The sequence below is a fragment of the Pecten maximus genome, chromosome 18 (assembly GCF_902652985.1).
Source record: "Pecten maximus chromosome 18, xPecMax1.1, whole genome shotgun sequence".
Lineage (NCBI taxonomy): Eukaryota > Metazoa > Mollusca > Bivalvia > Pectinida > Pectinidae > Pecten > Pecten maximus.
In genome coordinates this window covers 29,557,540-29,570,539 of record NC_047032.1, presented here as the reverse complement: position 1 = coordinate 29,570,539, position 13,000 = coordinate 29,557,540, and the positions used below count along the sequence as shown (strand labels likewise).

The 13,000-nt window shown below is 39.3% G+C and overlaps 1 protein-coding gene across 1 annotated transcript in view; it reads right to left on the bottom strand.

Moving 5' to 3' along the window:
- LOC117316150 (zinc transporter 2-like) overlaps positions 1-13,000 on the bottom strand; it is a 56,661-nt gene that overhangs the window by 17,269 nt on the left and 26,392 nt on the right. Inside the window, exon 6 of the mRNA XM_033870659.1 lies at positions 7,478-7,751. Coding sequence (XP_033726550.1) covers positions 7,478-7,751 — 274 coding nt within the window. The remainder of the gene's footprint in view (positions 1-7,477; positions 7,752-13,000) is intronic.

Here is a 13,000-nt window from a genome sequence, read left to right as displayed (position 1 = left end):
CAAAGGGCAACAAGGATTGTACACAAGACACACAAACAAAGGGCAACAAGGATTGTATACACAACACACAAACAAAGGGTAACAAGGATTGTACACAAGACACACAAACAAAGGGTAACAAGGATTGTACACATGACAAACAAACAAAGGAAAACAAGGATTGTATACAAGACAAACAAACAAAGGACAACAAGGATTGTACACATGACAAACAAACAAAGGGTAACAAGGATTGTACACACCACACACAAACAAAGGACAACAAGGATTATACACACCACACACAAACAAAGGACAACAAGGATTATACACACCACACACAAACAAAGGGTAACAAGGATTGTACACAAGATACACAAAGGGAAACAAGGATTGTACACACGACACACAAACAAAGGACAACAAGGATTGTACACAAGACAAACAAACAAAGGACAACAAGGATTGTACACACGACACACAAACAAAGGACAACAAGGATTGTACACAAGACAAACAAACAAAGGACAACAAGGATTGTACACAAGACAAACAAAGGGCAACAAGGATTGTATACAAGACAAACAAACAAAGGACAACAAGGATTGTACACAAGACACACAAACAAAGGGAAACAAGGATTGTACACATGACAAACAAACAAAGGAAAACAAGGATTGTACACATGACAAACAAACAAAGGAAGACAAGGATTGTACACACCACACACAAACAAAGGACAACAAGGATTATACACACCACACACAAACAAAGGGTAACAAGGATTGTACACAAGATACACAAAGGGAAACAAGGATTGTACACACGACACACAAACAAAGGGAAACAAGGATTGTACACATGACAAACAAACAAAGGAAAACAAGGATTGTACACAAGACACACAAACAAAGGACAACAAGGATTGTACACACCACACACAAACAAAGGGTAACAAGGATTGTACACAAGATACACAAAGGGAAACAAGGATTGTACACACGACACACAAACAAAGGACAACAAGGATTGTACACAAGACACACAAACAAAGGACAACAAGGATTGTACACACCACACACAAACAAAGGGTAACAAGGATTGTACACAAGATACACAAAGGGAAACAAGGATTGTACACACGACACACAAACAAAGGACAACAAGGATTATACACACCACACACAAACAAAGGGTAACAAGGATTGTACACAAGATACACAAAGGGAAACAAGGATTGTACACACGACACACAAACAAAGGACAACAAGGATTGTACACAAGACAAACAAACAAAGGGAAACAAGGGTTGTACACAAGACACACAAACAAAGGGCAACAAGGATTGTACACAAGACAAACAAAGGGCAACAAGGATTGTACACAAGACAAACAAACAAAGGACAACAAGGATTGTACACAAGACAAACAAAGGGCAACAAGGATTGTACACAAGACAAACAAAGGGAAATAAGGGTTGTACACAAGATACACAAAGGGCAACAAGGATTGTACACAAGACGCACAAAGGGAAACAAGGGTTGTACACAAGATACACAAACAAAGAGCAACAAGGATTGTACACAAGACACACAAACAAAGGGCAACAAGGATTGTACACAAGACAAACAAAGGGTAACAAGGATTGTACACAAGACACACAAAGGACAACAAGGATTGTACACACAACACACAAACAAAGGACAACAAGGATTGTACACATGACAAACAAACAAAGAACAACAAGGATTGTACACAAGACACACAAACAAAGGGCAACAAGGATTGTACACATGACAAACAAACAAAGGGTAACAAGGATTGTACACAAGACAAACAAAGGGAAATAAGGGTTGTACACAAGATACACAAAGGGCAACAAGGATTGTACACAAGACACACAAAGGGAAACAAGGGTTGTACACAAGATACACAAACATAGGACAACAAGGATTGTACACAAGACACACAAACAAAGGACAATAAGGATTGTACACAAGATATACAAAGGGAAATAAGGATTGTACACACGACACACAAACAAAGGACAACAAGGATTGTACACACAAAGGACAACAAGGATTGTACACAAGATACACAAACATAGGACAACAAGGATTGTACACACAACACACAAACAAAGGGCAACAAGGATTGTACACAAGACACACAAACAAAGGGCAACAAGGATTGTTCACAAGACAAACAAACAAAGGTAAACAATGGTTGTACACAAGACAAACAAACAAAGGGCAACAAGGATTGTACACACGACAAACAAACAAACTAAGGGTAACAAGGATTGTACACACGACAAACAAACAAACTAAGGGTAACAAGGATTGTACACACGACACACAAACAAAGGTAAACAAGAGGCCCAATGGGCCTGTATCGCTCACCTGGCTCTACAGCAACTTTGAAGTTGGTTGAGGTCATTTCTACAGATACTATGCTGATTACTTCTTTATTCAAATATCAGAGTAGGCTAGGTTTATTCATATTAATAAATTTTCTAGTCCTTTATTCCAGCATTCTTTTGGCCTAATATCAGGTCTCAAAGGCTCTTGGCTATCGCAAAATTATTATTTACAGATTTAAGCCGATTTCACCCCTGTGACCTTGAATGTAGGTCAAGGTCATTCATTTGAACAAACTTGGTAGCCTTTCACCCCAGCATGCTACAGGCCCAATATCAAGTCCCTGGGCCTCTTGGTTATTGCGAAAAAGTTGTTTGAAGATTATAGCCTATTTCACCCATGTGAACTTGAATGAAGGTCAAGGTCATTTCTTTGAACAAACTTGGTAGCCCTTCACCCCAGCATGCTACAGGCCCAATATCAAGTCCCTGGGCCTCTTGGTTATTGCGAAAAAGTTGTTTGAAGATTATAGCCTATTTCACCCATGTGAACTTGAATGAAGGTCAAGGTCATTTCTTTGAACAAACTTGGTAGCCCTTCACCCCAGCATGCTACAGGCCCAATATCAAGTCCCTGGGCCTCTTGGTTATTGAGAAGAAGTCGTTTGAAGATTATAGCCTATTTCACATCTGTGACCTTGAATGAAGGTCAAGGTCATTTATTTGAACAAACTTGGTAGCCCTTCACCCCAGCATGCTACAGGCCTAATATCAAGTCCCTGGGCCTCTTGGTTATTGCGAAGAAGTTGTTTGAAGATTATAGCCTATTTCACCCATGTGACCTTGAATGAAGGTCAAGGTCATTTCTTTGAACAAACTTGGTAGCCCTTCATCCCAGCATGCTACAGGCCCATTATCAAGTCCCTGGGCCTCTTGGTTATTGCGAAGACGTTGTTTGAAGATTATAGCCTATTTCACCTCTGTGACCTTGAATGAAGGTCAAGGTCATTTATTTGAACAAACTTGGTAGCCTTTCACCCCAGCATGCTACAGGCCTAATATCAAGTCCCTGGGCCTCTTGGTTATTGAGAAGAAGTTGTTTGAAGATTATAGCCTATTTCACCTCTGTGACCTTGAATGAAGGTCAAGGTCATTTATTTGAACAAACTTGGTAGCCCTTCACCCCAGCATGCTACAGGACTAATATCAAGTCCCTGGGCCTCTTGGTTATTGAGAAGAAGTCGTTTGAAGATTACAGCCTATTTGCCCCATGTGACCTTGAATGAAGGTCAAGGTCATTTATTTGAACAAACTTGGTAGCCCTTCACCCAAGCATGCTACAGGCCCAATATCAAGTCCCTGGGCCTCTTGGTTATTGAGAAGAAGTTGTTTGAAGATTACAGCCTATTTGCCCAATGTGACCTTGAATGAAGGTCAAGGTCATTTCTTTGAACAAACTTGGTAGCCCTTGATCCCAGCATGCTACAGGCCTAATATCAAGTCCCTGGGCCTCTTGGTTATTGAGAAGAAGTTGTTTGAAGACTACAGACTATTTGCCCCATGTGACCTTGAATGAAGGTCAAGGTCATTTCTTTGAACAAACTTGGTAGCCCTTGATCCCAGCATGCTACAGGCCTAATATCAAGTCCCTGGGCCTCTTGGTTATTGAGAAGAAGTCGTTTGAAGATTATAGCCTATTTCACCTCTGTGACCTTGAATGAAGGTCAAGGTCATTTCTTTGAACAAACTTGGTAGCCCTTCACCCCAGCATGTTACAGGCCCAATATGAAGTTCCTGAGCCTCTCGGTTATTGAGAAGAAGTTGTTTAAATGAACAAGAGATCCCAGAGGGATCTTGGCGCCCACCATTGAATGATCTTCATAGGTTCCATGTCAGATTGATCTTTTCTCTACTTTTCCCTTCATTTTACTAATCTGTGCAAATTGAGACATCCCTCCAGTACTTTTCAAACAAGGGAATCCTAGCTATATAAGAAATTTGAGATTTAACGATAATGGCTGTTTGTTTGCCAGGTTGTTTTCAGGACAGACTGGTCCAAAAATGCAATACAAGGGACCAAGGGGAACCTACTTATGAAATTTGAGAAAGATCCATTCAGTACTTTGAGAAATAGAGATAACAAACTTCAATTGTCAAAATCCAAGATGGCGGTCTGTCGGCCATATTGTTTTCCAATTGATCTCAAAATGCAATAAGCATAACGAGGCACCAAGGGGAACCTCCATATGAAATTTGAGAAAGATCCCTTCAGTGCTTTCTCAGAAATAGCGATAACAAACTTCAATTTTCAAAATCCAAGATGGCTGCCTGTCGGCCATGTTATTTTCAGATTGGTCTCAAAATGCAATATGCATAACTAGGCACCAAGGGAAACTTACATATGAAATTTGAGAAAGATCCCTTCAGTACTTTCTCAGAAATAGTGATAACAAACTTCAATTGTCAAAATCCAAGATGGCTGCCTGTCGGCCATGTTGTTTTCGGATTGGTCTCAAAACGCAATATGCATAACTAGGCACCAAGTGGAACCTTCATATGAAATTTGAGAAAGATCCCTTAAATACTTTCTCAGAAATAGTGATAACAAACTTCAATTGTCAAAATCCAAGATGGCTGCCTGTCGGCCATGTTGTTTTCAGATTGGTCTCAAAACGCAATATGCATAACTAGGCACCAAGGGAAACCTACATATGAAATTTCAGAAAGATCCATTCAGTACATTCTCAGAAATTGTGATAACAAACTTCAATTGTCAAAATCCAAGATGGCTGCCTGTCGGCCATGTTGTTTTCCAATTGGTCTCAAATCGCAATATGCATAACTAGGCACCAAGGGGAACCTACATATGAAATTTGAGAAAGATCCCTTAAATACTTTCTCAGAAATAGCGATAACAAACTTCAATTGTCAAAATCCAAGATGGCTGCCTGTCGGCCATGTTGTTTTCGGATTGGTCTCAAAGCGCAATATGCATAACTAGGCACCAAGGGGAACCTTCATATGAAATTTGAGAAAGATCCCTTCAGCACTTTCTCAGAAATAGCGATAACAAACTTCAATTGTCAAAATCCAAGATGGCTGCCTGTCGGCCATGTTGTTTTCCGATTGGTCTCAAAACGCAATATGCATAACTAGGCACCAAGGGGAACCTTCATATGAAATTTGAGAAAGATCCCTTCAGTACTTTCTCAGAAATAGCGATAACAATCTTCAATTGTCAAAATCCAAGATGGCTGCCTGTCGGCCATGTTGTTTTCCGATTGGTCTCAAATCGCAATATGCATAACTAGGCACCAAGGGGAACCTTCATATGAAATTTGAGAAAGATCCCTTCAGCACTTTCTCAGAAATAGCGATAACAAACTTCAATTGTCAAAATCCAAGATGGCTGCCTGTCGGCCATGTTGTTTTCAGATTGGTCTCAAAACGCAATATGCATAACTAGGCACCAAGGGGAACCTTCATATGAAATTTGAGAAAGATCCCTTCAGTACTTTCTCAGAAATAGCGATAACAATTTTCAATTGTCAAAATCCAAGATGGCTGCCTGTCGGCCATGTTGTTTTCCGATTGGTCTCAAATCGCAATATGCATAGCTAGGCACCAAGGGGAACCTTCATATGAAATTTGAGAAAGATCCCTTCAGCACTTTCTCAGAAATAGCGATAACAAACTTCAATTGTCAAAATCCAAGATGGCTGCCTGTCGGCCATGTTGTTTTCAGATTGGTCTCAAAACGCAATATGCATAACTAGGCACCAAGGGGAACCTCCATATGAAATTTGAGAAAGATCCCTTCAGTACTTTCTCAGAAATAGCGATAACAAACTTCAATTGTCAAAATCCAAGATGGCTGCCTGTCGGCCATGTTGTTTTCCGATTGGTCTCAAAACGCAATATGCATAACTAGGCACCAAGGGGAACCTTCATATGAAATTTGAGAAAGATCCCTTCAGTACTTTCTCAGAAATAGCGATAACAATTTTCAATTGTCAAAATCCAAGATGGCTGCCTGTCGGCCATGTTGTTTTCCGATTGGTCTCAAATCGCAATATGCATAACTAGGCACCAAGGGGAACCTCCATATGAAATTTGAGAAAGATCCCTTCAGTACTTTCTGAGAAATAGCGATAACAAGAATTGTTTACGGACGGAGGGACGGACGGACGGACGGACGGACGGACCACGGACGCAGGGCGATTTGAATAGCCCACCATCTGATGATGGTGGGCTAAAAAGTTGACGCCGGACGGACGGCCGGACAGACGGACGGACGACGGACGCCGCAACATGGCATAAGCTCACTTGCCCTTCGGGCAGGTGAGCTAACAATGGTTGTACACAAGACAAACAAACAAAGGGCAACACGGATTGTACACATGGCACACAAACAAAGGGTAACACGGATTGTACACAAGACAAACAAAGGACAACAAGGATTGTTCACAAGACAAACAAAGGACAACAAGGATTGTTCACAAGACAAACAAAGGACAACAAGGATTGTACACAAGACAAACAAAGGACAACAAGGATTGTTCACAAGACAAACATAGGACAACAAGGATTGTACACAAGACAAACAAAGGACAACAAGGATTGTACACACGACACATAAACAAAGGGCAACAAGGATTGTACCAAAGACAAACAAACAAAGGGTAACAAGGATTGTACACAAGACAAACAAAGGACAACAAGGATTGTACACAAGACAAACAAAGGACAACAAGGATTGTACACAAGACAAACAAAGGGCAACAAGGATTGTTCACAAGACAAACAAAGGGCAACAAGGATTGTACACAAGACAAACAAAGGGAAACAATATTGAATTCCTAAAGCATTTTTTTCTATTCTTTTTTCTATGAACTGAGGCTTATGTGAGTTTCACAAGAAATAAGAAACAAATTAAATAAATTCCAATGTAACCTGAAACAATATTTTTTCTTATCCTGTAATTTCAATGCTTCCATTCCGGTAACTATTGTCAGAACAGCACTGGAGACAACAATGACATCAGTACTAGTACTGTATGTGTGCTGTATCACTATGCAACAGAACTGTGATACTATATAGCATTGCAAAATAATAATGTCGCTAGAAAAAAATATTTACCTTAAAATATATCAGGACTGCCGCTATGAGGACCCCTATACTTTGCAGTAAGTCTCCTAATACATGTATAAACGCGGCTCTAACATTTATGTTGTTTGAGGAATGTTTGGTTGGCTTTTCCTGGCTCTCAGGGTCCGCTTCTGTCACCGATCCGTAACCAGAAATTCTGTCTTCCGCGGAGGAATTCACCAAAGATTTTGTGTCACTACTATCGTGAGAGTGACTTCCCCCTCCTCCATGTGAGTGACTGTGTTGGTGTAATGTTACACCCATTCTATACAACAGAGAACACCTTCAATCAGAACACATCAAGTTATTTCCCCTATTGGGCTCCGACCCTCCTGCCCTCAAACTTTTACTGACAAAATTCAAAATAGCCACCTGTTGGGCATCTTATTTTCCAAACAGTCTCAAAATGCCATGTACACTAGTGGGGGTCAAGGGGAACCTACAGGTGAAATTTAAAGAAGATCCATCAAGATATAGCGATAACAACCCTCAACTCATGAAATTCAAAATGGCCGTTTGTCGGCCATCTTGATTTCTGATCAGTTCCAAAACAAAACTTTCACATATAGGGACCAAGGGGGGACCTACCTATGAAATTTGACAACGATTGGTCCACTGCTTCTCCAGAATTAGTGATAACAAGAAGTGTTGAAGGATGAATGGATGGATGCTATTGTAATCAAATCAATAGATCTATAAAAATAATTCCCATCTACAATATAATAGTAGATAAATTGATTTCTCCTCAGTGAAGCCATATTGACTTGTATACTGTTTGGCACCTCATTGTGCATGGATTACGTATAGAGTAGACAGAAAGACCTGTTTATTTGATTATAATCTCGTACACATAACACCAAAGTTATCTCGTACACATAACACCAAAGTGTACCTTGCTTCTAACTGGTCAATTGTCTGGTAAAGGTGACAGCGTAGTCACCGAAATGTCTGGGTCAAATCACACACTGGTTGTGACATACCAAAGTCTATTATTGGTCATTTGTCTGATGAAGGTGAAAAAGTAGTTCCCAAAACGTCATACTCAAATCCTACACTGGTTGTGACATACCAAAGTCTATTATTGGTCATTTGTCTAATGAAGGTGAAAAAGTAGTTCCCAAAACGTCATACTCAAATCCTACACTGGTTGTGACATACCAAAGTCTATTATTGGTCATTTGTCTGATGAAGGTGAAAAAGTAGTTCCCAAAACGTCATACTCAAATCCTACACTGGTTGTGACATACCAAAGTCTATTATTGGTCATTTGTCTGATGAAGGTGAAAAAGTAGTCCCCAAAACGTCATACTCAAATCCTACACTGGTTGTGACATACCAAAGTCTATTATTGGTCATTTGTCTGATGAAGGTGAAAAAGTAGTCCCCAAAACGTCATACTCAAATCCTACACTGGTTGTGACATACCAAAGTCTATTATTGGTCATTTGTCTGATGAAGGTGAAAAAGTAGTCCCCAAAACGTCATACTCAAATCCTACACTGGTTGTGATATACCAAAGTCTATTATTGGTCATTTGTCTGATGAAGGTGGAAAAGTAGTCCCCAAAACGTCATACTCAAATCCTTCACTGGTTGTGACATACCAAAGTCTATTATTGGTCATTTGTCTGATGAAGGTGAAAGAGTAGTCCCCAAAACGTCATACTCAAATCCTACACTGGTTGTGACATACCAAAGTCTATTATTGGTCATTTGTCTGATGAAGGTGAAAGAGTAGTCCCCAAAACGTCATACTCAAATCCTACACTGGTTGTGATATACCAAAGTCTATTATTGGTCATTTGTCTGATGAAGGTGAAAAAGTAGTCACCAAAACGTCATACTCAAATCCTACACTGGTTGTGACATACCAAAGTCTATTATTGGTCATTTGTCTGATGAAGGTGAAAGAGTATTCACCAAAACGTCATACTCAAATCCTACACTGGTTGTGACATACCAAAGTCTATTATTGGTCATTTGTCTGATGAAGGTGAAAGAGTAGTCCCCAAAACGTCATACTCAAATCCTACACTGGTTGTGACATACCAAAGTCTATTATTGGTCATTTGTCTGATGAAGGTGAAAAAGAAGTCCCCAAGACGTCATACTCAAATCCTACACTGGTTGTGACATACCAAAGTCTATTATTGGTCATTTGTCTGATGAAGGTGAAAAAGTAGTCCCCAAAACGTCATACTCAAATCCTACACTGGTTGTGACATACCAAAGTCTATTATTGGTCATTTGTCTGATGAAGGTGAAAGAGTATTCACCAAAACGTCATACTCAAATCCTACACTGGTTGTGACATACCAAAGTCTATTATTGGTCATTTGTCTGATGAAGGTGAAAAAGTAGTTCCCAAAACGTCATACTCAAATCCTACACTGGTTGTGATATACCAAAGTCTATTATTGGTCATTTGTCTGATGAAGGTGAAAAAGTAGTTCCCAAAACGTCATACTCAAATCCTACACTGGTTGTGATATACCAATGTCTATTATTGGTCATTTGTCTGATGAAGATGAAAAAGTAGTTCCCAAAACGTCATACTCAAATCCTACACTGGTTGTGACATACCAAAGTCTATTAGTGGTCATTTGTCTGATGAAGGTGAAAAAGTAGTCACCAAAACGTCATACTCAAATCCTACACTGGTTGTGATATACCAAAGTCTATTATTGGTCATTTGTCTGATGAAGGTGAAAAAGAAGTCCCCAAAACGTCATACTCAAATCCTACACTGGTTGTGATATACCAAAGTCTATTATTGGTCATTTGTCTGATGAAGGTGAAAAAGTAGTCACCAAAACGTCATACTCAAATCCTACACTGGTTGTGATATACCAAAGTCTATTATTGGTCATTTGTCTGATGAAGGTGAAAAAGTAGTCCCCAAAACGTCATACTCAAATCCTACACTGGTTGTGACATACCAAAGTCTATTATTGGTCATTTGTCTGATGAAGGTGAAAGAGTAGTCCCCAAAACGTCATACTCAAATCCTACACTGGTTGTGACATACCAAAGTCTATTATTGGTCATTTGTCTGATGAAGGTGAAAAAGTAGTCCCCAAAACGTCATACTCAAATCCTACACTGGTTGTGATATACCAAAGTCTATTATTGGTCATTTGTCTGATGAAGGTGAAACAGTATTCACCAAAACGTCATACTCAAATCCTACACTGGTTGTGACATACCAAAGTCTATTATTGGTCATTTGTCTGATGAAGGTGAAAAAGTAGTCCCCAAAACGTCATACTCAAATCCTACACTGGTTGTGACATACCAAAGTCTATTATTGGTCATTTGTCTGATGAAGGTGAAAAAGTAGTCCCCAAAACGTCATACTCAAATCCTACACTGGTTGTGACATACCAAAGTCTATTATTGGTCATTTGTCTGATGAAGGTGAAAGAGTATTCACCAAAACATCATACTCAAATCCTACACTGGTTGTGACATACCAAAGTCTATTATTGGTCATTTGTCTGATGAAGGTGAAAAAGTAGTTCCCAAAACGTCATACTCAAATCCTACACTGGTTGTGATATACCAAAGTCTATTATTGGTCATTTGTCTGATGAAGGTGAAAAAGTAGTTCCCAAAACGTCATACTCAAATCCTACACTGGTTGTGACATACCAAAGTCTATTATTGGTCATTTGTCTGATGAAGGTGAAAGAGTAGTCCCCAAAACGTCATACTCAAATCCTACACTGGTTGTGACATACCAAAGTCTATTATTGGTCATTTGTCTGATGAAGGTGAAAAAGTAGTCCCCAAAACGTCATACTCAAATCCTACACTGGTTGTGACATACCAAAGTCTATTATTGGTCATTTGTCTGATGAAGGTGAAAGAGTATTCACCAAAACATCATACTCAAATCCTACACTGGTTGTGACATACCAAAGTCTATTATTGGTCATTTGTCTGATGAAGGTGAAAAAGTAGTTCCCAAAACGTCATACTCAAATCCTACACTGGTTGTGATATACCAAAGTCTATTATTGGTCATTTGTCTGATGAAGGTGAAAAAGTAGTTCCCAAAACGTCATACTCAAATCCTACAATGGTTGTGACATACCAAAGTCTATTATTGGTCATTTGTCTGATGAAGGTGAAAGAGTAGTCCCCAAAACGTCATACTCAAATCCTACACTGGTTGTGATATACCAAAGTCTATTAGTGGTCATTTGTCTGATGAAGGTGAAAAAGTAGTCCCCAAAACGTCATACTCAAATCCTACACTGGTTGTGACATACTAAAGTCTATTATTGGTCATTTGTCTGATGAAGGTGAAAAAGTAGTCCCCAAAACGTCATACTCAAATCCTACACTGGTTGTGACATACCAAAGTTTATTATTGGTCATTTGTCTGATGAAGGTGAAAGAGTAGTCACCAAAACGTCATACTCAAATCCTACACTGGTTGTGACATACTAAAGTCTATTATTGGTCATTTGTCTGATGAAGGTGAAAAAGTAGTCCCCAAAACGTCATACTCAAATCCTACACTGGTTGTGACATACCAAAGTCTATTATTGGTCATTTGTCTGATGAAGGTGAAAAAGTAGTCACCAAAACGTCATACTCAAATCCTACACTGGTTGTGACATACCAAAGTTTATTATTGGTCATTTGTCTGATGAAGGTGAAAGAGTAGTCACCAAAACGTCATACTCAAATCCTACACTGGTTGTGACATACTAAAGTCTATTATTGGTCATTTGTCTGATGAAGGTGAAAAAGTAGTCCCCAAAACGTCATACTCAAATCCTACACTGGTTGTGACATACCAAAGTCTATTATTGGTCATTTGTCTGATGAAGGTGAAAAAGTAGTCACCAAAACGTCATACTCAAATCCTACACTGGTTGTGACATACCAAAGTCTATTATTGGTCATTTGTCTGATGAAGGTGAAAGAGTATTCACCAAAACGTCATACTCAAATCCTACACTGGTTGTGACATACCAAAGTCTATTATTGGTCATTTGTCTGATGAAGGTGAAAAAGTAGTCCCCAAAACGTCATACTCAAATCCTACACTGGTTGTGACATACCAAAGTCTAATATTGGTCATTTGTCTGATGAAGGTGAAAGAGTATTCACCAAAACGTCATACTCAAATCCTACACTGGTTGTGACATACCAAAGTCTATTATTGGTCATTTGTCTAATGAAGGTGAAAAAGTAGTCCCCAAAACGTCATACTCAAATCCTACACTGGTTGTGATATACCAAAGTCTATTATTGGTCATTTGTCTGATGAAGGTGAAAGAGTATTCACCAAAACGTCATACTCAAATCCTACACTGGTTGTGACATACCAAAGTCTATTATTGGTCATTTGTCTGATGAAGGTGAAAGAGTATTCACCAAAACGTCATACTCAAATCCTACACTGGTTGTGACATACCAAAGTCTATTATTGGTCATTTGTCTGATGAAGGTGAAAGAGTATTCACCAAAACGTCATACTCAAATCTTACACTGGTTGTGA